Raw genomic sequence first — 22564 nt, 5'->3', positions numbered from 1 at the left:
TAATTTACAGGCAGTTCAAGATGCAGTCACTCCAGTCCATCTTGGAGCATCAGGGAGGGAGACTTCCTCACGTCAGTGGACCTGACGGAACCATACTTACACATCCCCATTCTTCCGGCTCACAGACGATTCCTCCGCTTCTGCCACGGGGATCTACATTACCAATATTGTGCCCTCCCATTCGGGCTCTCCTCGGCACCCAGGGTCTTCTCAAAACTGATGGCTGCCCTCATGGCTCATCTCCGGGCAATCCCAATAAGAATCCAGGCTTATCTGGACGATCTCCTCATCCAATCCCGGACAGAGACCCTGGCGGCAGCGGATTTGTCCACAACAATTCAGGTTCTCGAAGCCCACGGATTCTCAATCAACAGGGCCAAAAGTCATCTACATCCTACGAATCGAATCCAACACTTAGGGGCCATCATAGATACGGTCGAGGGCCGAGTTTATCTGTCACAGGAGCGTCACTCCAATTTACAGAATCTAGTCATAGGGGTGATCAAAAGACGTCTAATTCTCTTAAAGATCCTTTCCCAACTCCTGGGGAAACTGGTCTCCTGCATCGGCATTGTACCTTGGGCACGACTCCACTGCAGGATATTGCAGTGGTTTCTACTCCCGTATCAAAAAGCACACACGGCTACGTCACCAATACTTGTCCAACTTCCAGAACAGGTCAGACATTCCCTTCTATAGTGGATTTCCCCAGCCCTATCAAAAGGCAGAGTTCAGGGAACCCCAACGCCTAGTCTTGACAACAGACGCCAGTCTTCACACATCTGGGATCACACATGGCTCAGGGTCAGTGGTCCCCAAAGGACTTGACCCACAACATAAACTGGTTAGAACTAAGGGCCATTCACCTGGCCTTACTATCATTCCGGGACATCGTTCTCAATCAGGACATTCTAATCCTAATGGACAATGTGGCCGCAAAGGCTCATGTGAATCACCTAGGGGGAACCCACTTTCAGCCCGTTGCAGGAGGCAGTACAACTGGGCCTCTGGGCGGAGGCTCACCTGAGGTCCATACGGGCCTCTCATATATCAGGGGTGGCAAATACATAAGCCGACTGGCTCAGCAGAGTCTCAGTCAACCACGGGGAGTGGCAGCTGAATCCGGACTTGTTCCTCGAGATCACAGGCCACTTCAGGAGCCCGTTGGTAAACCTCTTTGCCACTCGAGACAATCGTCAACTGGATCGGTTCTTCTCCAAGTACCCATTCACCAATTTCTGAGGGGGAGCAACCAACCTTTGCCCTCCAGTAGTCCACAGGTACCCATCTTGGGACCTCACAAGGGTTCTGACCACCCTCACCAAGGGCCCCTTCGAACCTTTGAGGGAGTGTGGATTACATTTATCGTACAAAGTGGCCTTTCTAGTCGCCATCACTTCTGCTCGCAGAATATCTGAGCTTGCTGCTCTTTCCATCAGGGCGGATCTCTGCGTGTTCCACTCAGATAGGGTGGTCCTACGGCTAGATCCCACCTTCCTGCCAAAGGTTAACTCACTGTTCCATAGATCACAAGAGCTAATTCTTCCCAACTTTTCTCCAGATCCGGTACACCGGCTGGAACGGTCCTGGCATACCCTAGATGTCCGGAGAGCCCTCCGAATTTATATTAAGCGAACTGCCTCTCTCAGGAGGACGGAGGCTCTCTTCGTGTCCTTTCAACCGGCCACCATCGGCCTCAAGGTGTCTTCATCTACCATAGGAAGATGGCTTAAGGCGTGCATTGCCAGGGCATACCAGATTCAGGGAATTCCTATTCCAAGTCGCATTACAGCTCATTCAACAAGAAGTGCTGCTACCTCAGCCGCTTGGGCCACTCAGGCTCCATTAGAGGAAATCTGCAGAGCAGCCTCATGGTCATCCCCGAATCCCTTCATACGCCATTACAAGCTCGACTCCTATGCGTCTGCGGACGTGGCGTTCGGACACAGAGTTCTCCAGAGGGTCCTGGACGGGGGTTCAAACCCGAACCGGGCGGATCCCTCCCGATAGGACTTAGCTTTGGTATGTCCCATGCCTGGCTGCTGGTCCCACCCTGCTGGAGAATGGACATTGGTCCTACCTGAATGTCCTTTCTCAGTTGGCGGGACCAGCAGCCAGCCCCACCCTGGGCACCTGGTTCCTGTATTCTAGAGGGACACAAGGACACTCATGGTCATCTGCCGGTGGGGGAACATAATATGTCTCTTGCAGTTTCTTGTTTTACAGCTCAGTGCGTCGGTCTGCCATATTATCCTCATCCGAAAGCTAGAAGGCACCAGGAGGAGGAGGTGCTTTTCAACTAGCAGACTTGATCCCATTGGATACAGACCGAGTCACTCCCATGCCTGGCTGCTGGTCCCACCAACTGAGAAAGGACATTCAGGTAGGACCAATGTCCATTCTATTCCAGGTATTCCATTCCCTTGTTGGAACTCTTAAATCCTTTTGTTAAATACCTAGTGCTAAAGATAATATTGATCATATATTAATAATTCACTTATTTGCTAAGTGTAGTAAGAATTGGTATAAAATGGATTTTGAGTACAATCAGTGGTTTTATTTATTTTACTTTTTCCTATAAAATAAGTTAAAGGTAAATTGGCTTATCTGGTCACATTGCCTTCTGTTTTCTCATGCATATTAGTTTCTCTAATGTACTTGCTTAAATTAAAAACCAGTTGAAAATTCCTTAAACAAAAGAGAGCATATGCATTTTTGCGGGGGGGGGGGGGAAGGGGGGAGAAAGTGACAAAGTATCCAGGCAACACAAAGCAAACGTCATGCCTTTTAGTATGTACATTGCAACGTTCATTCATGTACATAAAAAAAGATGGAACTTGCATCACATCACATATGACTGACAAATCTTCAGATTCCAGATACACCTGAGAGACCCTCAGCAAATGAAATATGTCATCCTCAGCATTGAAGTATTTTAGTTAAGTAGAGCTTGGCAATAAAAGATGCCAAGAAATGTATTTCTCTTAATATATTAACCTGGTTAACCAGTTTTTTTAAAAAGCCACAAACACGAACCCAACAACTATATGAAACCTATTCATTATTTTATGGTGCAGGATATACAACTCACTTGTAAGGAATTTTGAAGGTAAAATGGCTCTTTCTATTGCTTACATTGATGTCAGTCAATACAAACACAAATACCTGTCACATACCATCTGGCCCAGTTTTGTATTATAGATCCATTTCAGAGTGTAAGGTCTGAGGATGTGGTTATTTGTAGCTGTGCAGGGCCTCTTGATCATATTTATCATGGCCAATTTCACTGACTATATGGAACATATTATAAATGCATTAAATATTTGCAAGGATTGATGCTGGATGCTTTAACAGTACTACACACACTTGGGGGAAACCACCCTAAGCTTTTTAATATTTTTTTAATATTTAAAAGGTATTTTTAGGTAAGATTCACCTGAAGTTGGTTAAAGTGCTGTTAATGATCTCGATGTGTTCCACTCCACTTTCCACTCCTGGTCACTGGAGTGACGAACCACTAATTGTCCTAACTGATGTCCTTTATAAGAGGCCTCTGGGAAAGGCAATCTAATTGGTTCTCCTTGATCTGTCTACTGCTTTTACTTTTCTGATTGCTTCTAGGTGCTATGCAGCACAGAATTAAGGATTTGATGATTCCAGAGACTGATGTTCTAATATGTGTATTTTATTCAGAAAGGGACTTCACGTTTAGTGAATCTGGCTTTCTACTAGATTTAAGTTTGCCACATTTATGTCATATGCCATTAGAGATACTTGACACAGCTAATTATGAGTCACATATTATTTACATGCTATTTTCATTTGAGCATTTTTATTCTATATTTTAAAATATTGTATGCTGCCCAGAATGACTTTCGTGTGAGATGGCTAGCTATACAAAATGATAAATAAAATCCTGTGTTTTACCTGTAAATATACTCACTAAATAAACTGTTATAGGAAGTTTCCCTTGAAACCATGCTAAAGTCTCCACTCAGGGATATGGGAGAGAAAGATTGGATAAAATTAGCATTATCATCTAATATAGTGTCACATCCTTAGCAATTTTAATACATGCGGACTACAAGTGCCAAAATACTGCAGCCAGCATGGGGAATGCTGGGAGTCAAACTCGAAACAATCTCAAGTTGTGAAAGATAAGAAACACTGGCAGTATTTAGGAAATCATGTCAGTGCTACTTGTGGATGAAGGTAATAGAACTGTTCAGTGCCACATTGGAAAAATAGCATAAAGGTTCATGCACTTCACCATTGCTGTGAAGCAATATTTCAAAACTGTAATTATAGAAAAATCATACTTGTCAAAAGAATGCCTTTATAGTTCTAAATATGAAGAGATGGAGATGAAGGTAAAGGTTCCCCTCGCACATACGTGCTAGTCGTTGCCGACTCTAGGGGGCGGTGCTGATCTCCATTTCAAAGCTGAAGAGCCAGCGCTGTCCGAAGACGTCTCCGTGGTCATGTGGCCGGCATGACTCAATGCCAAAAGCGCACGGAACGCTGTTACCTTCCCACCAAGGTGGTCCCTATTTTTTCTACTTGCATTTTTACGTGCTTTCGAAACTGCTAGGTTGGCAGAAGCTGGGCCAAGTAACGGGAGCTCAACTCGTTACACCGCAGCACTAGGGATGCTGACCTTTCGAACTGCCGAGCTGCTGACCTTTCGATCGACAAGCTTAACATCCTAGCCCCTGAGCCACCGCGTCCCGGGGATGAAGGTATTTTATTGTAATAGAGGGGAAATATTTCATATAAACCAGTTTAATGACACCAAAGTGAGGGCTGCATCTTACCACTAACAATGTTTTAGATTTAGAATGTCCATCAAAAAAAGAATTATGGCAGGATCAGTTTCTGTCATTCCTCCAATGATTAAATTTGAAAGCAAGATCGAAACTATCTGTATTGTTATTCCCAGCTGCAAATCATCATTTTCAGAAACACGCAACATGTAATTGGCAAGTTATTATTTTGTAGTACAGAAACTTTAAGACATTTGAAGAAAAAGTTCAAAAGCATAATACATGATTACAGGGGATTTATTAAGTACTTAATGTTTACCATATTTTAGTATTACTAGCAAATACTTCATTTTATCTAGTATATACTAATTATCTTTTGTACAGCAATCTCTATATTTTAGTACAAAACTCCTTAAATTTTACTTTTTCCAGTATTAAAATTAGAAAAATCATTTTTAAAACTTTTGTTTCAATAATTTTTTTTGCTTTGTGATTAGACTGACATCTTTTCACATGCATCCTTATTCAGAGTTATGTAGTAAAACACACAGATGAGTAAACTTCACTTTCACTCTACTTCCAATTATTTGAAAAGTTGTATTGTTTACTTGGGTTTGAATTTTTTATTTTTTGTTACACTTTTAAAGGAGGATCCCCCCACTTAAGTACTATATAATATATCATTACCTTATCCACTTTGTGGGCAACGGCCTCAATAAGCTACCTTCTTCAGGTGAAAAACAAAACCAAGTGCCACTCTTGGACACTAAGAAATTACTCGACCATCTATAATCCAATTTAATGTGAAAATGTCACATCTGATTACAGTATTTAAGTCCAATTTTAAACCAGCAATTACTAGTATTTCAATTACTATACTGTTCTGTTCATGACAGGAACAGTTCTTTTTAATTCTGATCATTATCCTGTTGTTCATCTTCATATTCCATCTCAATCATCACTGCAGAACCATCATGGCTTAGTGTAATTTTGCCAGTTATGAGCTTACTGAGTTTTTCAAAGGTACCACAAAGTTGATTCACTTTGGAAAAAGAAAAGATTTTTGCAAGAGGTACATAGATAACATTTCCCCTACCCATTGGCTGCATAATTTTACTATCAGCTTCAGAGAAAGGAAAATCGTCCAAATACATCTGGAAACAAGATTGCTGAAATTGGGATTCTGTTCCAATAAGAGTGTCGCAGTGCTTTTTACATTCAGATTTTCTATAGTCCAGTTGTTTCCTTGCAATTATCTCTGCTGCTCGAAAAACTTCATTGACCACTGCATTCTGCAAATACTTTTCATCTTTAAGGCTTGGATATATGACTTTGAAAACCTTTCTCAAGAAAAAACAAAATTCAAGACATTTATATAGTACATCAATTGTTTAAAGCCTTTACATATTTAGCTTTTTAGCACTATAAACTATACTCGACTTTAAACTTTATGGCAAGTTTACAATAAATCAGAATCAAGTTACAAATAACTAATTCTTTATAGTTTTCTGTGTAGATGCTCTTCCCACCTTAGGTACACAATAGTACAGCTCCTTCCCGAGAGTTCTTTTTCAACAGATGGAAAAACATCAGAGTGCAGTGTCTTTCTTTTTTAATGTCTATTTGTCATGAGCCACAATTTAGATTAAGAACCTCACTCTTGACAACTTTGTTCCATTTGAGCCTGTGGATTGTCAGCCTCAGGAATAATCAAGCCATGATTCATCTGAGGTTGATCAACCACAGGCATCTCTTGCTCAGTTGGATCAGTAAGATGATGGCTACAACCCCCAAACCTCAGCAACAACACTTATGCATCAATGCTACTCAATGAGGCTCCTCACTAGGCAAAGGGCCAGGTCAAAATAATTGCTGACAATTGCTGATAATTGCTGACAGGCAGATAAGATTTATGTAGCCACTTTGCCTTCAGCCTTCATTGGGATCAATCATTCAGAATTTCGGCTCATGTTCCTGTGTTTCCTTACTCTTGAATCCTTATTCCAATTGCCATTTGGTGACTGAACTATTTTCTTTAAAAATGTCATATAGATTGGAATTCCTTAGTGGCAAATTACTTGTGATGACAAATGGGAAACTACCTGATCTGATAGGAGGTCTTTGATGTGTTTGGGAGGCTCACAACATGGGGTTCTGTATCAAAACCTCACATAAGGGCATTCAGATCAAACCGATCTATGCTAGAAGAAATTATGTCTTTGAACAGAAATAATAAACGCAATTCAGTAGGATTATGTTGATTCCAGTAATTTGCTATATGTGTTCTAGTTCCAGTTACCATTCTTTGGTTTTGCTAGGACAGTGCACTTTCCAGTAACTGTAATATTCACTATGTGCGCATCAACAGCTGATTGCACCTCTTTTATATAGAATGGTCTCTGAAACTGATGATGAAACATCAGATGCAATCCTTAGCACAAGGCAAAATCATGATAAATAGCAGAAGCCTGGAAATATCGTAAAATTTGAACATGAGAAACTTGAACAACAAGCATGAGGGCCCAGACAAATATGCTCAGAACAAGTAAAAAAAAATCTAGCAATACATAAAGCAGTATATCTTACCTGAAATTTTGCACAAATTACAAGGTTATTATAGTCCACTGTTTATATGCCGATAGAAAGTAAATCTCTTTAGAAACTTATTTCTAAGCAAGTTTTTTTTTTTTTTACATTTATATCCCGCCCTTCTCCTAAGACTCAGGGCGGCTTACATTGTGTAAGGCAATAGTCTCATTCTATTTGTATATTTATATACAAAGTATATATGTAGAACTATAAATACAGTGTATGCAAGATGTAATTGTTTCTCATTTTTTACATATTTTACCTACATATGTGGGTCTTGGGAGCCAGGTCACTTTTACAATTATTGCAATGTCCTGCAGTCACGTGATTGTGATTTTTGACTTTCCAAGTCAGCTTCAGACATGAAAAATCAATGGGGGAAGCCAGATTCGCTTAACAACCACATGCTTTACTGAACAACCATGGTGATTTGCTTAATGGCCTTGGCAAAAAATGGTTGTAAAATCAGATGCATCATATGATGCCTCACTTAATGACTGCTAATTAATTTTCCAGTCCCAATTTTGGTCATAATTCAAGGACTATCTGTATTGGTCTCATTATATCCAAATGTTTTGGTTTAAATTATCTAAAAATAAAAGTAGTTCTTAAATTCCAGTTGACATATCTGAAAGACTTTCCATACTCTTGCTTTCTTGCTTGACATATTTATTTTGAAGACAGAAATCAATTGAACTTCTTTTCCAGTAGCTATTTTAACATTTACAGCTACCCTGACCTAAAGTGCATTTGACATAAAGAGGCAGAAACCCAGTATTATACCTTTCCAAAATAGTTCCTTCAAATGAAAATTGTCTGATCTTACAGAAGAAAAATACCTACCTACCGTTTTATAAACTCTTCTCTGATATTCTTCAGATCTGTCAGGCTCGACATTTCTTAGTTTTTTTCTTACAAAAACTCCAATTTGTGTGCAAAATCCAACATCCTTCCCATGAGGTGGTTCTCCTACTCCAGTAAACTCTACTGTGTAATCATAACGAGTGGCAACATCTACAGCCCTAAATTTATGAGGAAAGAAAAATTAAGAAGTTTGAAGGGGTTTATTCTAACAAACAAGCACATCACACATTCCAATCTTCTATGTCTACTCTTACATGCTTACAGTATGGAAATATCTTAACTGCAACAAGAGCAAAAAGCCCAATAGAAGAAATAATTGCACTCACTTATAATGTCACAACAATACATGGTCATGCTTATGAAAACAGGTCAAGAAAAAAAGAAGGAAGAGTAAGACTTTCTGGTGGGAAGGGCACTTTATTTCTCCTTTTCCGTTATCACTGCAATGGGAATGTACCTGATAGAGCAGTGACGTGGACAACAGTGACTACTGGAAATAAAGCTACCATTTTACCATGCTTTCTACATGCAAAGCCAGTAATGAAAAAATTGTCTCCCCGGTTTTGCAGTGCCTCTTTTTGCATTTGTTTTTTACAACATATTTGGAAGCAAATAGGGCTGACGCTAACAACTCTTAATTCTGTAACCTCAAAAATGGAAAGGCAGCAACTTCCATAAAGTGGCCACTTCTTCTTCATACTATTAAACATGCAGCAAATGGCTCAAACCACTCACTAACAGGCTTTCACAGATAAAAGAGAATTTTGGTATGTTGAATCTAGGAGCTATGATGAAGCAAGAGTAATTCAAGACCCATCAGACAGTATTTCTGAGTATCACTAGGCAACCCCTTTTCAAGATAATTTATTTCTTTGAGAAAGCTTAAGATGATAAATTTCACTTTAGTACATGTCTTTAAAATCTGGGTTCCCACAAATATGTAGAATGGATATGATTGACCTGTTATATCATTTCCCACTTACTTTCCAATCACTGGGGTTATTATTAAATCAACTAGATATGATAACTCTAAATACAAAACACTATCACCACTGTGGGTTTTTTTTCTGTCATCGTTTCAAAACTGGTGACAGTAAAATATATTTGTCTTGATTTCCATTATTTCCTGCTTCATTTCTAGTTCCAATTGAAAGTACTGGTGTTAACGTACAAACTATATTATTCTGTGGGACTAAATTATTTGAAGATTTTTATTCCCACACATGCCTACTCATACACTTTCATTTTTATCATAAGCTTCCTAACAGACAGGAAGCAGCAGGTAAAGCTAGGCAAAATCACATCTGATACCTATACAATTAGCACAGAAGCACCCCAAGGCTGTGTGCTCTCTTCACTTCTCTTCTCTCTCTATACCAATGACTGCATCTCAAAAGATCCCTCTGTTAAAGAACTGAAGTTTACAGATTATACAACAGTGATTGATCTCATTTGAGACAATGATGAATCTGCATACAGATGGGAGGTTGAACTAGCCTTGTGGTGCAACCAGAACAATCTTGAACTACATACACTCAAAACTGTAGAAATGGTGGTAGATTTTAGGAGAAATCCTCCTATACTACCACCTCTTACAACACTAGACAACACAGTATCAACAGTAGAGTCCTTCAAGTTTCCAGGTTCTATCATATTTCAAGACTTAAAATGAACACCTAACATCAAAAGCAACATCAAAAAAGCACAACAAAGAAAGTTTTTTCTGCGCCAACTCAGAAAGCTCAAACTGCCCAAAGAGCTGATGATTCAGTTCTACAGTGAAATTACTGAGTCTGTCATCTGCACCTCTATAAGTGTCTGGTTTGGCTCTGCAACCAAACAAGACAGATAGAACTGCTGAAAAAACAATTGCTACCAATCTGCCTTCCATTGAGGACCTGTATACTGCACGAGTCAAAAAGAGGGCTGTGAAAATATCTACAGACCCCTCACATCCTGGACATAAATTGTTTCAAATTCTACCCTTAAAACAACACTATAGGGCTCTGCACACCATAACAAGAAATAAGGACAGTTTTTTCCCGAATGCCATCACTCTGCTAAACAACAACTAATTCCCACAACACTGTGAAATTAACTACTAAGATTGTATTATTACTACTATCACTAAGTGTTGTACTTTATGATTCTTGAATAATATATTTTATTTTTTCGTTATGTACAGAGGACATATACACCAAAGACAAATTCCTTGTGTGTCCAATCACACTTGGCCAATAAAGAATTCCATTCCATTCCATTCTGTAATGAAACACCACTATGTATCTACTATTTCTCTCTCTAGCACTAGACAATGACTTTCTATTTCTCTCAAGCCTTTTATTATAATAGTTCAATATTTAAAATTAATGTATTGCAAAACACCATTTAATTATTTGGTTGCTGTTAGACTTTCATTGTTTGTATTTTTAGTAGTATTGTTTTAATGTCCATTTTCAAGTCTGATTTAAAGTAGTGCAAGCCTAAGAAAACCTAGTTAAGGTGGCATCTACATTTTTAAAATAACATAAGAGTAAGGAAGAAAAGATAACCTTCATACATTCAGAATTATAATGGCTATTAAAAGCAATGGTTTGCTTTATTGCATTTTAGTTTTACATTAAAATATCCATATTTGTTTTTTATTCTTTCACCACAAAACATCTACAAGATTGAAGGGACTTACCAGTTCTGAAATTGTGTTCGATTCCATTCAAACTTATGATCTGGATGTCTAAATAATGATACAATTGGAAGTAAATAATTGAATTCTGAGTTTGGTGTGCTAATTACAATCATGGCAGGAGACATGAAACCAAATACTACTTCTGGAAATTTCTCAAGCTCTTTTGCCTCTAGGTGTTCTATCCTGTAATATGAAATTGTAAAAAAGATTATTTACTTCTCAGATCAAGTGAATAGATATTTACTGTAACAATATCCCAGGACTTCAATGCAATTGTTACAATGAAATGATGCAGAGAACAAAAGTGATCACCAATATTCAAATTTTGGACACAGATGGAAAATCAATGGCACAGGAGCGAAACCAGAGTAGGAGAGATAGGATCACTGTTCTGCTTGCCCTGAATCACAAATTAACTTTAATATACTGCACTGCCAGTATAAAAATTGGGTTTTTATATACTTCCAGATCATATTTCCATTGTTCTATAGTTGTAAGAAATTGGAAAACTAAGAGAAGACATTCCTTATTTATGAAACTTTACTAAGAACCAGGAAATAGAAATGTATAAATATCTTAGATAACCCGTGATCCTTTGAGTCATTCTTTCAGAGGTATTTCCTCACTAATTTCCTTAATGCCTTCAACAATGATAGAACTTCTAATATTCTGCCTTCAATGGAAAAGGCAGGATACATTCAAATACGTAGCTGAAAACAGCCCATATAGAATTGCATAGCAGAGTCAAACATCAGCACAGGAAATGGTTTATGACATTATGCATTAGATCATAAAATTATTATAATTTTGATGTCATAAAAGGTTTTATAAAATTTCTTCCACAAGAGCCATGGGTCCTGGGTTTTGGATGCATTCTGTAAGTTAGCCCATTTGAGGTACCTTGGATCAAAGGTTATAAGAACAAGAATTTTAGTAGTATATTTAAAGAAAATTGTGTTTTTAGTCATCTTGAGTTTGCTTTTTAAACATTCATCAACTAATATGAAATATCAAAGGAATACCCACAGTTCAATGCAGGTTACCATATCAAAGCCCAGCATACAAGGATCTTTGTGAGCAACCGAACCCTGAAGAAGGGTGACTGTCAGCTGTCTTTCACTTGGCTGAAGATAGTCACTAGGAAGGGGAGACAACATATACCTGGAAGCAAATAAATTACACAGAATGAAAGCACTGTTTTGTCTATACATCTCCCCTTTTCATCTTGGGTGTGCTTTAAATCATGAATGTATAATTCAGCTTCAGTCATTCAACATGAAAGAAAACTGTGTAAGTAAAAAATACTTGAGTTTTAATATTCTCCTCCATATTGTTGGTACAATCTGAATAATGTCTGGCTGATTTATGAATGACATGGATACTGTTTCTTTGGATACCAACAGATTTCCCTGGTCTATCGCCACGTTGGACTACTAATATATAAATAAAATATTCTTAATTTGTGGACACTGAATAGATTTCATACAGCATTATTTTTGGAACTACTATCCACTTAATTATTTTCCTGAATGAAAATAATAGTAAGTTTTCCTTACTCATTAAAAATTGCAACATAAGCAAAGTGCAAAAATGGTACTATCAGGAAAGCAAAAATGTTTATATATTACTTTTTGATTAATTGTACTAGAGATCTTTATAGCAATGAAATGCATAGCAGATTGTATATGTGAGAAAGATCAGAAACGAATAACTACATTCTTTGTCCCCTGAACTCCAAAATATTGTAATCAACTCTCAATCAGGCATTGACCATATCAATATTTTTAAAGAATATTTCAGAAATGGAAAATAGAACTCTCTTAGGAGAGATTGAAAGGTAGGTAGGTAGGTAGGTAGGTAGGTAGGTAGGGAGGGAGGGAGGGAGGGAGGGAGGGAGGGAGGAAGGAAGGAAGGAAGGAAGGAAGGAAGGAAGGAAGGAAGGAAGGAAGTTGGTTGGTTTGGGGCACAAAACATTGTTTTCCCAAAATTAACTAAAACATTCAACTTACATGTTTTCTTTCATTGCCTCTTCACTGATATCTAGCCCAACAAGTTCTTCAATACAATTGCAGAATTTCAGCATCCAGAGTAGTCTACAATCAGCACATCCCAAATCTGCTACCTATTAATTTGAAATTAATACAATTCCTAATAACACACATAAGACTTGTTTGACACTGTTTTCTTATGTAATGAAAATGAATGCTGATTTAATGCTAGGCTTGATTATATGGTGACAAGAGGACTATGATTTACAGCACTGGAAAAAAAATTGCTGTGACATTTTTAAGGGGACAATATCCTCACTACTACTTGCATTTATACAGCAATCATATGCAAAAATCACAATGCATATATTAGCAAAACCCATCAAAAAAACATTGCACACGTATATGACTCCTAAAAATGAATCCTGCTTACCTAAAACTAGATCAAATATCTCTAATTTGATAGGTTCACACATCCCACTAAGCAATTATTATTTTAATCCAATTAACGAAGAAAACCATACTATGCCATGAACCATACTAAAATGTGGTTTATTTTTAATTTAGCAAGCTGTGTAATTGTAGCTTTTCTGTGAATTCTAAATCCATAGTTTATGGCTTTGCAAATTATGTATGAATCAATTCAACTGTATCTTTTCTTTTTATATATATAAATATATAATTTTATTTATATTTTTTTCTTTAACATCCATAAGTGTTTGGTGAACAGTGTATTATCTGGGTCAATATACTTTGCATACAATTCTGATAATAATATTACCATTTAAAAATACATAGCCATAATTTTTCAACTTCTAACATTTGTGTATACATAGTAATTATAATGTTTCAGTAAACATAATTCTATTTTCCCAATATCTACTTTCTACTTCTTTTTTCTAACACTTAATAAAATAACCACCATGTTAAAGAATATTCTATATCTATCCATCATCTCTTGCCCTTTTTTGAATTTCAAGTCTTACTAACTTTTTGGTGACTCTTTCCTGCTTCTCCTTTGGTATCTTGTAACTTCTTTTATTATGTTTATTTGATCTAAATATTTCCTCTGCGACAGCATCTCTCTCTTGCTGTTGAATCTCTAGAGCACCTATCCACAGTTCCCCCATCATTTTTAGCGGATCTTTCTTTTTATTCTTTTTTCTATTTTGAATTCTTAAAAGATATTCTATTCATTCCATGTTAGAAATTATTGCTATCTTTCCCATCTCTTTGTCTGTTTGTATCATTTTTGGAATTATCTTCTCTATTCCTTCCTCAGTTCTTTCTGGATTCCCCTGTTTTCTGAATTTTTTGTTCATTTTTTATTGTCATTTGCTGGGGTTTTCCTAATCTCCCAGTATCAATTCTATCATCTCCCTATGATTCCTTGTTATATCTTCCTTAATACATTGAAACATCAATAATATTTCTTTATAAACTGTATTTGTTTTCCCCGAGACATTTTGTGTTGGTATACTATACTAATCACTGCTTAATATTCCACCAAAATTTCAATATCCCAATTGTCCAGAAACCCCCAAAACGCCAGTATTAATCAAATTTACACAGTCCTGGAACTGTTCTTCAAAATCCCCTAAATTTATAGTCCTTAAAATTTTCCAATTTGCACCCTCTAAATTTTCCAAATGCCTTATTCAATTTTTCTTCTTTTACCTCATAGAATGTTCTGTCAGATGATTTTAATAATCCAGATTGGCCCACCAAATTTCCCCAGTTGTCTTTAGTCCACAAAGTCAAAAATTCAATATCAAGGATGCTTCTTGTTAATTGTCTTCAAACGGTTCAATAAACTGTGGCTTTTCAATAAATTATGATCAGGCCACCAACAGCTTACTTGTGACTTCCCTTAACCACTACCCTTTATTTTTCTAATCTGAATAATAGACTACTGTTTTACTGAAATACTTTTTCATAGCATCTACTTGAATAATAACCATTGTATTTAAAATGTACACCCCTCAGTGCTGTGGTTCCCAATCTGCGATTCCTTGGAGAATCGTAACAGGCTATTTTACTAAAGAAAACAGTTAACTGTTCTGGAGTACTTGCAGTGCAGTTTGGGAACTACTAGAGATTCCATGAAATAAGAACATTTGGGAATCTTTACCTTAGTGTAAAAAATACTAAACACTAAAAAAAATACAATTTATACTACTCATGAGAAATACATAAATCCTCCCTATTAATTCTTTGGAGTCTTCCTACAGTATTACAATTCCTAATTCAATTTTTTAACTGTTTTATCACAGCAAACTAATAACTTTAAGGATTAGAGTTCTAATGCAGTCAGCCATACTGAAAAAAATTGTACTAGGAAACACATACTAACCTTTTTGGGTTTATGCTTATCCACCAACTGCTTAATAAAATGGTAACGTTGCTTATACAATGGTGGTGTAAATGTAATAATCCTCACAAGGTCATCTTTTTTCATTGTTACATCCATATTCAAAACTAAGAACAAAAAATAGCTTTATTTAAATGCTATACAGGTCATATTTGACTTGTAACAGTTTGTTTAGTGACAGTTAACAACAGCATGGAAAAAAGTGACTTGACTGTTCTTCACACATACAACCATTGCAGCATTCCCATGGTCACGTGATCAAAATTCAGATGCTAGGCAACTGACTCATATTTATGATGGTTACAGCAACCCAGGGAATTAACATCTCTTGTGACCTTCTGACAAGCAAAGACAATGGGGGAGGGGGAACCAGATTCACTTAAAAATCATGTTACTAAGTTAACTGCAGGAATTCACTTAACAATTGCGGCAAAAAAAGTCATAAAATGAGGCAAAATTCACTTAACAAATGTCTTAACTTAGCAACAGAAAATTTGGGTTCAATTCTGGTCATAAGTCAAGGACTGCCTGTAGTCTCAGAAACTCTTGTGCAAATTGAGATCCGAGTATATTTCATGGCTCTATAAATTATATACATATATACAAATACCAGAATCTGCTTTCGATTGATTGTCATTATGGTTAAAATTTCTTTCACATTCCTTTTTCTTATAAAATTAATCTGAAACTCTTGAAATAAATCAGGTCTGATCTTATTTATACATGTCATTACTGTAAGTAATTCAACTGATACTGAACTTCTTTGGAGTTTTTTGACAAGATGGGATCATTGATTTTCATTTTCTGTATTTAGGTGGGCCTTCCTCTTCATGGTACCCTCTTTAAAACAATTGTGAATCAAAATAAAGACAAAGCAAGCTTGGGTTTTGTACCTTTTTCCTTTTTTAATTACTTTATTAATGATTTGGTATATGAACTAAGTGAACTGTATTTCTTTCCTCTGTCTATATGAGAAAAGAGCCTTATGCAGAAGATACGGTTTTGTTTACTTAAACTCAGAGAGATTATAGAATAGCAGATAATTATGATAAATCTAAAGTGACTATGTTTAAAGATGAAATGCCATACAGTAATAGCCAAAATAAAATTGGACACAATTCCTCAGATCACTATCTTGGAATTTTCAATGGTTTATGTTAATTGAATTCTAATGTGAAAGCACTAAATCTAAAGACTTTGGATTTTTGATCAGAGGCAGGAATGGTGTTCCCTGAAACACAACCCATGACTTACATACAACCTAGGGGGGTGGGGGCTTCCGTCACCCCCAATGCCTCCCTGCATTTCTTAACCTGGACCTCTTCCACTTAAGGACCTGCAGGTTTGGACTTAACAATTGGGAGTGTTATATTTTTAAATATCTTTTTGTTATTTCATCATTCTCTGTAAGTAACTCTGGTCTAAAAAAGTGGCATGGTTAAAATAAATTTATCCTCTTTCATCTCTATAAACTAATCTCCAAACCTATCTCATCTACTTGCCAATTGGATCTCCTCTTTTTTCTACTTTAGATCCCCTATTTTTCCCCTCTCAGAGGAATAAATTCATCCAAATTGTGTAACCATTCCCCCTTTCTGACCCACTAGGATTTTATCTATCACAAGCAATGAATTGATGTGACTATCTTTTTCTAATCTAGACTCTTAAGTACAAACCATTTACATTTGAAACCCAAGGCAACTGGGTCCATTTTATATCACTCTCTCCCAATAAACACCAGTCAACTATGTGGTCAAATAGAGCAAATTTGCCAAAATTGTCAATCATACTTTTACTTATATATTTTTTTTTCTTTCATGATGTGTTGTTTTTATTTATGACGATGTTTGTGTATACTGTTGTGACAAAATAAAAATTAAAAAAAAAAAAACTTCTATGGGTGGAAACTAATCAAGGAGAGAAGCAACCTAGAACTAAGGAAAAACTTCCTAACAGTGAGAACAATTAACCAATGTAACGACTTCCCTCCAGAAGTTGTGGGTGCTCCAACATTGGAGGCGTTCAAGAAAAGATTGGGCAGCCACTTTTCTGAAATTGTATAGGGACTTCTGCTTGAGCAGGGGGCTGGACTAGATGACCCCCAAAGTCACTTTCAACTCTGTTATTCTATGTTCTATGAGATTTTAACACCAGTGGTAAGTCAAAAAGAAAAAATAGTGAATGCAAAGGTTGAAGAGATTTTAGTGCTTCAGTAACTTGTTGAATCACAAGTGACAAGGCACACCATGAGCCTGATTCCAGATATCTTTTATCATTCTAGTACCCAAAAGTAAGGGGCAACTGGACTTGTTCAGACTTCTGTTTTTTATTTGAACATGTGTTTCGTTTCTTGTCCAAGAAGCTTCTTCAGCTCAGAGGTGATGATGATGATGATGACCATAAGGGGCGTGCATAAGAGCACAAACGTGCCTACTGTTCCTGTCCTATTGTTTTTTTTCTTCATATATATATATATATATATGTAGGTCTTTGGTTATTCGGGTTTTCTCCCGCGTAAAATTGGAAGTGTCTTGGCGACGTTTCAACGAAGTCTCATTCGTCATCTTCAGGCTTCAGCTTCGTGCTTCTGGGAGCAATGTGTGATTGCAGCTGTTTCTTCCTTTTTAACTGCTAGTGGGGGTTTGAACTGATTGGGTGGGAGCTTGGCTGTGCTCTGATTGGATGGGGTTTTTTTTGTGCTCTGATTGGGTGGGGGTATGTCCTGTTTGGGTGGGGGCTTGGTTGTGCTCAGATTAGTCTGAGTTGCAGGGGGATTTGAGCTGGTGAGCTGCACTGCTGCTGTTTGGCTTCGTGTTCGTGGTCGTGCTACATCTTCATAGTGGGTGTCAGTCTGCTGCATGTATGGATTGGAGGGGTTTGAAATGGCTAATGTTGCAGCTGCGGTCTGGCTTCTGGTCCTTGGTCGTGCTTTCTGATCAGTGTGGGTTTGGGTCTGCTTTCTGGGTGGATGTGTGGTGGTGACATCCTGTGTGGACCTCGTGAGTGTGGGTCTGGTGTCATTCCTCATGTTAGGGACTCGTTTGTCAATAAGGGCGGGTTTCCAAATGGCTGGTAGGCGGGAGGTATCATCTCATTTGTTCATGCTGTGTGGGTGTTTTTCTATCTCGATGGCTTCTCTGATTACCACACATCCACCCAGAAAGCAGACCCAAACCCACACTGATCAGGAAGCACGACCAAGGACCAGAAGCCAGACCTCAGCTGCAACATTAGCCATTTCAAACCCCTCCAATCCATACATGCAGCAGACTGACACCCACTATGAAGATGTAGCACGACCACGAACACGAAGCCAAACAGCAGCAGTGCAGCTCACCAGCTCAAATACCCCTGCAACTTAGACTAATCTGAGCACAACCAAGCCCCCACCCAAACAGGACACCCCCTTAGCCAATCAGAGCACAAAAAAACCCCCATCCAATCAGAGCACAGCCAAGCTCCCACCCAATCAGTTCAAACCCCCACTAGCAGTTAAAAAGGAAGAAACAGCTGCAATCACACATTGCTCCCAGAAGCACGAAGCTGAAGCCTGAAGATGACGAATGAGACTTCGTCGAAACATCTCCAAGACACTTCCAATTTTACGCGGGAGAAAACCCGAATAACCAGACCTACATACAAACACCCGCGAAAACCTCAGAAAACAAATATATATATATATATATATATGCTTATACCTCCTAATATTCCCTCATATGTATGTTTATATACTATATAATCTTTTTGTGTGATGCTTATATATATTGTTGTGACAAATAAAATAAATAAATAAATATGAAGCTTCTTTGATGAGAAGCAAAACGTCTTCAAAGAAAAACCAGAAAGTCCAGTTGCCTCTTGAAAAAGCACCTTTGGGACAACCATGACCTGGAAAACTGAGAATCTCCATAGCCTTTTACCACTCTAGTTTTCAAAACCTTTTACCTTTTTTTTATAAAAGATATTTTTATATCATTAAAAAAAAGCCTATCAGTGAAGTGCGTTTAAGACCTTACTTAAAACGCTCAAATAAATGCCCGAGTTTGCACGCACGCACACACACACCCACACACCACCTAAGCCTTGCACTACAATTTAACAGTTCACAATTACGGTGCTGGACGTGCTTGACGAGACCGAAGAACATCCAACAGTCCGAGCTGAGTTTACAACAGCGCCCTCGGCTACCCTACGGACAGCCTCACTGCCATTCCGCGTGTCCTGCAAGCACAGCCACAGGAGACGTAGCCGCCTCCTCAATTAATCCAACGGCGTTCTATTACTATTACGTGAAACGCCAGGCGTTGTTAATACGTGGGCGGTTGGGCCTTCCTCGCCCAACCAAGCAAGCGAAGCACGCTTCGGCCTCGCGCGCTCTCCGAGACCAACCGAAGGGACGCCGCGCGCTCCGCCTCCTCCTCCGAAGGCTTTCCGAGCCGTCCTCGGAGCCGGCCCAACCACCTCCTCTTCCCAGCCCCACCCCCCACCCGCCCCAATAGCTGCGATTGGCCGTCTCAGTCCCGGAAGGAATTTTTTTTTTTGCTCATTTCCGCGGGAGCCGCCATCTTGTCGGCGGTTGGCGGAGTACCTCTGCGTTCAAACTGGAAGGCTTCAGCCCGCCTTACCCGCGCGGCCTAGTCGCCCGCTCCTTTGGCGCCAGCGACTTGTTTTTCGCTGGGGCCGCTATGGCCAATAACTGCCCCCTCGTGGGGCCCGGCAACTGCCATCCGCTGCCGCCTCACCAGTCGCCGCAGCAGCAACAGCACCAGGGGATCCTGCAACAGCAGCAGAATCCTCAGGCCGGCGCCGTTTTGTCGCCCCCGTTAGCGCTCCAGAGCGCGGGCCCCAAACCGGCCGCCTCGGGCAAGCAAGGCAACGCTCTGCCTCTGTGGGGGAATGAAAAAACCATGAACCTAAACCCCATGATCCTCACCAACATCCTCTCGTCCCCTTACTTCAAGGTGCAGCTTTACGAGCTGAAGACCTACCACGAGGTGGTCGATGAGATCTATTTCAAGGTGAGCGGGCGAGGCGGGATAGGAAATAGGCCACTTGGGGAACGGGACGAAGCGAGAGGGACCCTCGAAACTCCGAGCCTCGCTTTCGAAGCCGAGCATTGTGGCCTCCGGCCTTCGAGTTGGGTGGGCCTCCCTTTCCACTTCCTTCTGAAAGAAAGAGGCTAGAAAGGGGCTCCTCCTCCCCTTCCTATCTCGAAATCAATGGAGGGGGCCTTACACCGGTGTGTTTGTGCAAAAGGGGCAGCCAAACCTACAAGGCGTAGATTTATTGATATTGTTTCCTGATTGCTTATCTGTAGCCTATGACTATCATTCAGTGTTCTATCATTAAGTGTTAAATTTGTACCCTATGACTATCATTAAGTGTTGCAAGTGGTGTACCTTGATGAAGGCATCTTTTCTTTTTATGTACACAGAGCTATGCACCAAGACAAATTCCTTGTGTGTCCCATCATACTTGGCCAATAAAAAATTCTATTCTAAACCTCTCGACCTAATTCCTGACCCCAATTGTGTGTTTGTATTATTTGGGAGTGTGTGGGTCGGAAAAAATGAGCCTTGGTTTTGTGTTGAAACCTATCCCTTTGGAAACGTTCTCGGTGTGGAAAAGGAATGGAATGAAAGTAAGGTTAAAATACCGTTTGCATTCCATGCTGCTTCCACACCTCTAAAAGCCAGAGGGAATTGGAATTTTACTTTGTTTTTGTTTTTTTCTCCCAGAAATGCAGGGTAGCGTTTGTTAGAATCTAATTTTATAACAGTTGTGAGTAGTTGCCCTGAGGAGTATGACCACATCACGCTGCATGATGAGCTTAATGGATGAATGAGTTCCTGGTCTAAAATTCTACGTTTACTAGATGGCCCAATATATCATTGTGATTGACTATTATTTATTCTTTCGTTTTTGTAATGCTTTGGGGGGGGGGGAGAACACTAATGAACTTTGTGAGACGTGGTTTTATTTACATATGGATAACATTACGAATTTTAGCATAGATACTACCACTCTATGTTGTAATGGCTAGCTGGACACTGCATCTGCTTGACTTTTTACTAGCCTTGAAAAGCAAAACACAGACATGATTAAAATTTAGATAAATAGTTACTAGGGAACATAAACAATAATAAACTATAAAATTTGGATTACATCATGGAGATGCCACGAAGGTCCTAACTGAATGATCATAAGTCACTTTTTTCAGTACCACAACTTTCAATAGTTACTAAATGAATAGTTGAATATCAGGGACTACCTGTAAAATGCTAAATTAAGTTTTCACCCTTGAGAAGGTATTTAAAGATTGATTTGCTAATTTTTTCCCTGTAATCTAATCTGAAAACGTCTGATCACATGGAGAAAGTATTCTGAACTGTGAGATAAAAGCCTTTTCATTTTCTATTTTCTGAATGCTTATCCATACCTTCAGAACATGAAGAGTCAGAACTACTGTATTAGTATTACACAGGAGGAATTGCTTCTTAGCATTTTCTATTAAATTTCAGTTATTTTAAGTTGTAGGCAACATAAGGGATTGCAAAGTAATCTCTATATTGGAGATCCTAGTTTCTATAGAATTATCTAAACCTATTCCATAAATCTGGATGTGTTTGAGGCACTATTGGTCAGAATCAGTCAAAACTCATTTGTCCTAGTCTCACCAGAAAATGCTGGATGTGATAACTAAGGTCGGTAACTTAGATGACACCTCTTTTATCTTATTGACAAGCATTATGTTAAAGCCTTGATAGATCAAAGCCCTTATGGGTGACAGAGACTGAGACCCACCTGGTGACAGTCATATATTTTTGATTGCAACTTGGGGTGCTAAAGAGTATGAATGAAAAGAAAAAAAGTGTTAGTAAGAAAGGGGGAAGGTTTATTAAGGTGGGCTTGTGGAGTGGAGTTGATGAATAAATGCATGCATGGATGTGAAGATGTTATTTATGAAATTAAAGGGTAAGAGCTATTTCAGAAAGGATGAAGTTAGTATCATTCAGATTATATGGGTATATATAAAAGTACATATTATATTTCATTGATAGTAGAAATGAAAGCACCAGGAATGAGTTTAGAGGAAAATGTGACATTCTGAATGAATGCAAATCAGGGAAAAAATGTCATTAAGTGTCACCAATGAATATGTGAAAACAAAAATGAATACAAAACTCAGCCATTTGAAAGCCCCAATAATGTCATTGGTCTTTGGCAAGTATTTGTATTGAAATCAAGTCATTACATAACTGAGTTAATTTTATTTACCTTTTTTGCAATAGTTGTAAAGTGA

General features: G+C 38.5%; 2 protein-coding genes across 6 annotated transcripts in view; one reads left to right on the top strand and one right to left on the bottom strand.

Annotated features, from left to right (window-relative positions):
- Window positions 1–5044: 5044 nt before the first annotated feature.
- On the bottom strand, window positions 5045–20721 carry HENMT1 (HEN methyltransferase 1). 5 transcript variants are annotated; one of them, XM_058176782.1, is made up of 7 exons: window positions 20250–20721; window positions 15244–15368; window positions 12912–13024; window positions 11929–12063; window positions 10903–11085; window positions 8200–8374; window positions 5045–6103 (listed from the first exon to the last, which is right to left on the bottom strand). In XM_058176782.1, the coding sequence occupies exons 2-7, from the start codon at window positions 15358–15360 to the stop codon at window positions 5672–5674; spliced, it is 1155 nt and encodes a 384-aa protein (XP_058032765.1). In that variant the 5' UTR covers window positions 15361–15368; window positions 20250–20721; the 3' UTR covers window positions 5045–5671. The 5 variants fall into 5 exon arrangements, with proteins under 5 accessions (XP_058032765.1, XP_058032767.1, XP_058032763.1 ...); XM_058176784.1 differs by lacking the exon at window positions 20250–20721 and adding an exon at window positions 19551–19684; XM_058176780.1 differs by lacking the exon at window positions 20250–20721 and adding an exon at window positions 19369–19671.
- The window catches only part of PRPF38B (pre-mRNA processing factor 38B), a 13625-nt gene continuing 10884 nt past the window's right edge, over window positions 19824–22564 (top strand). The window contains exon 1 of the mRNA XM_058176779.1: window positions 19824–20279. Coding sequence (XP_058032762.1) covers window positions 19947–20279 — 333 coding nt within the window. The 5' untranslated portion in view covers window positions 19824–19946. The remainder of the gene's footprint in view (window positions 20280–22564) is intronic.

Source organism: Ahaetulla prasina, chromosome 3 (assembly GCF_028640845.1).
Source record: "Ahaetulla prasina isolate Xishuangbanna chromosome 3, ASM2864084v1, whole genome shotgun sequence".
Lineage (NCBI taxonomy): Eukaryota > Metazoa > Chordata > Lepidosauria > Squamata > Colubridae > Ahaetulla > Ahaetulla prasina.
The sequence above is the reverse complement of the archived record's forward strand: the minus strand, read 5'-3'. Positions and strand labels throughout refer to the sequence as shown.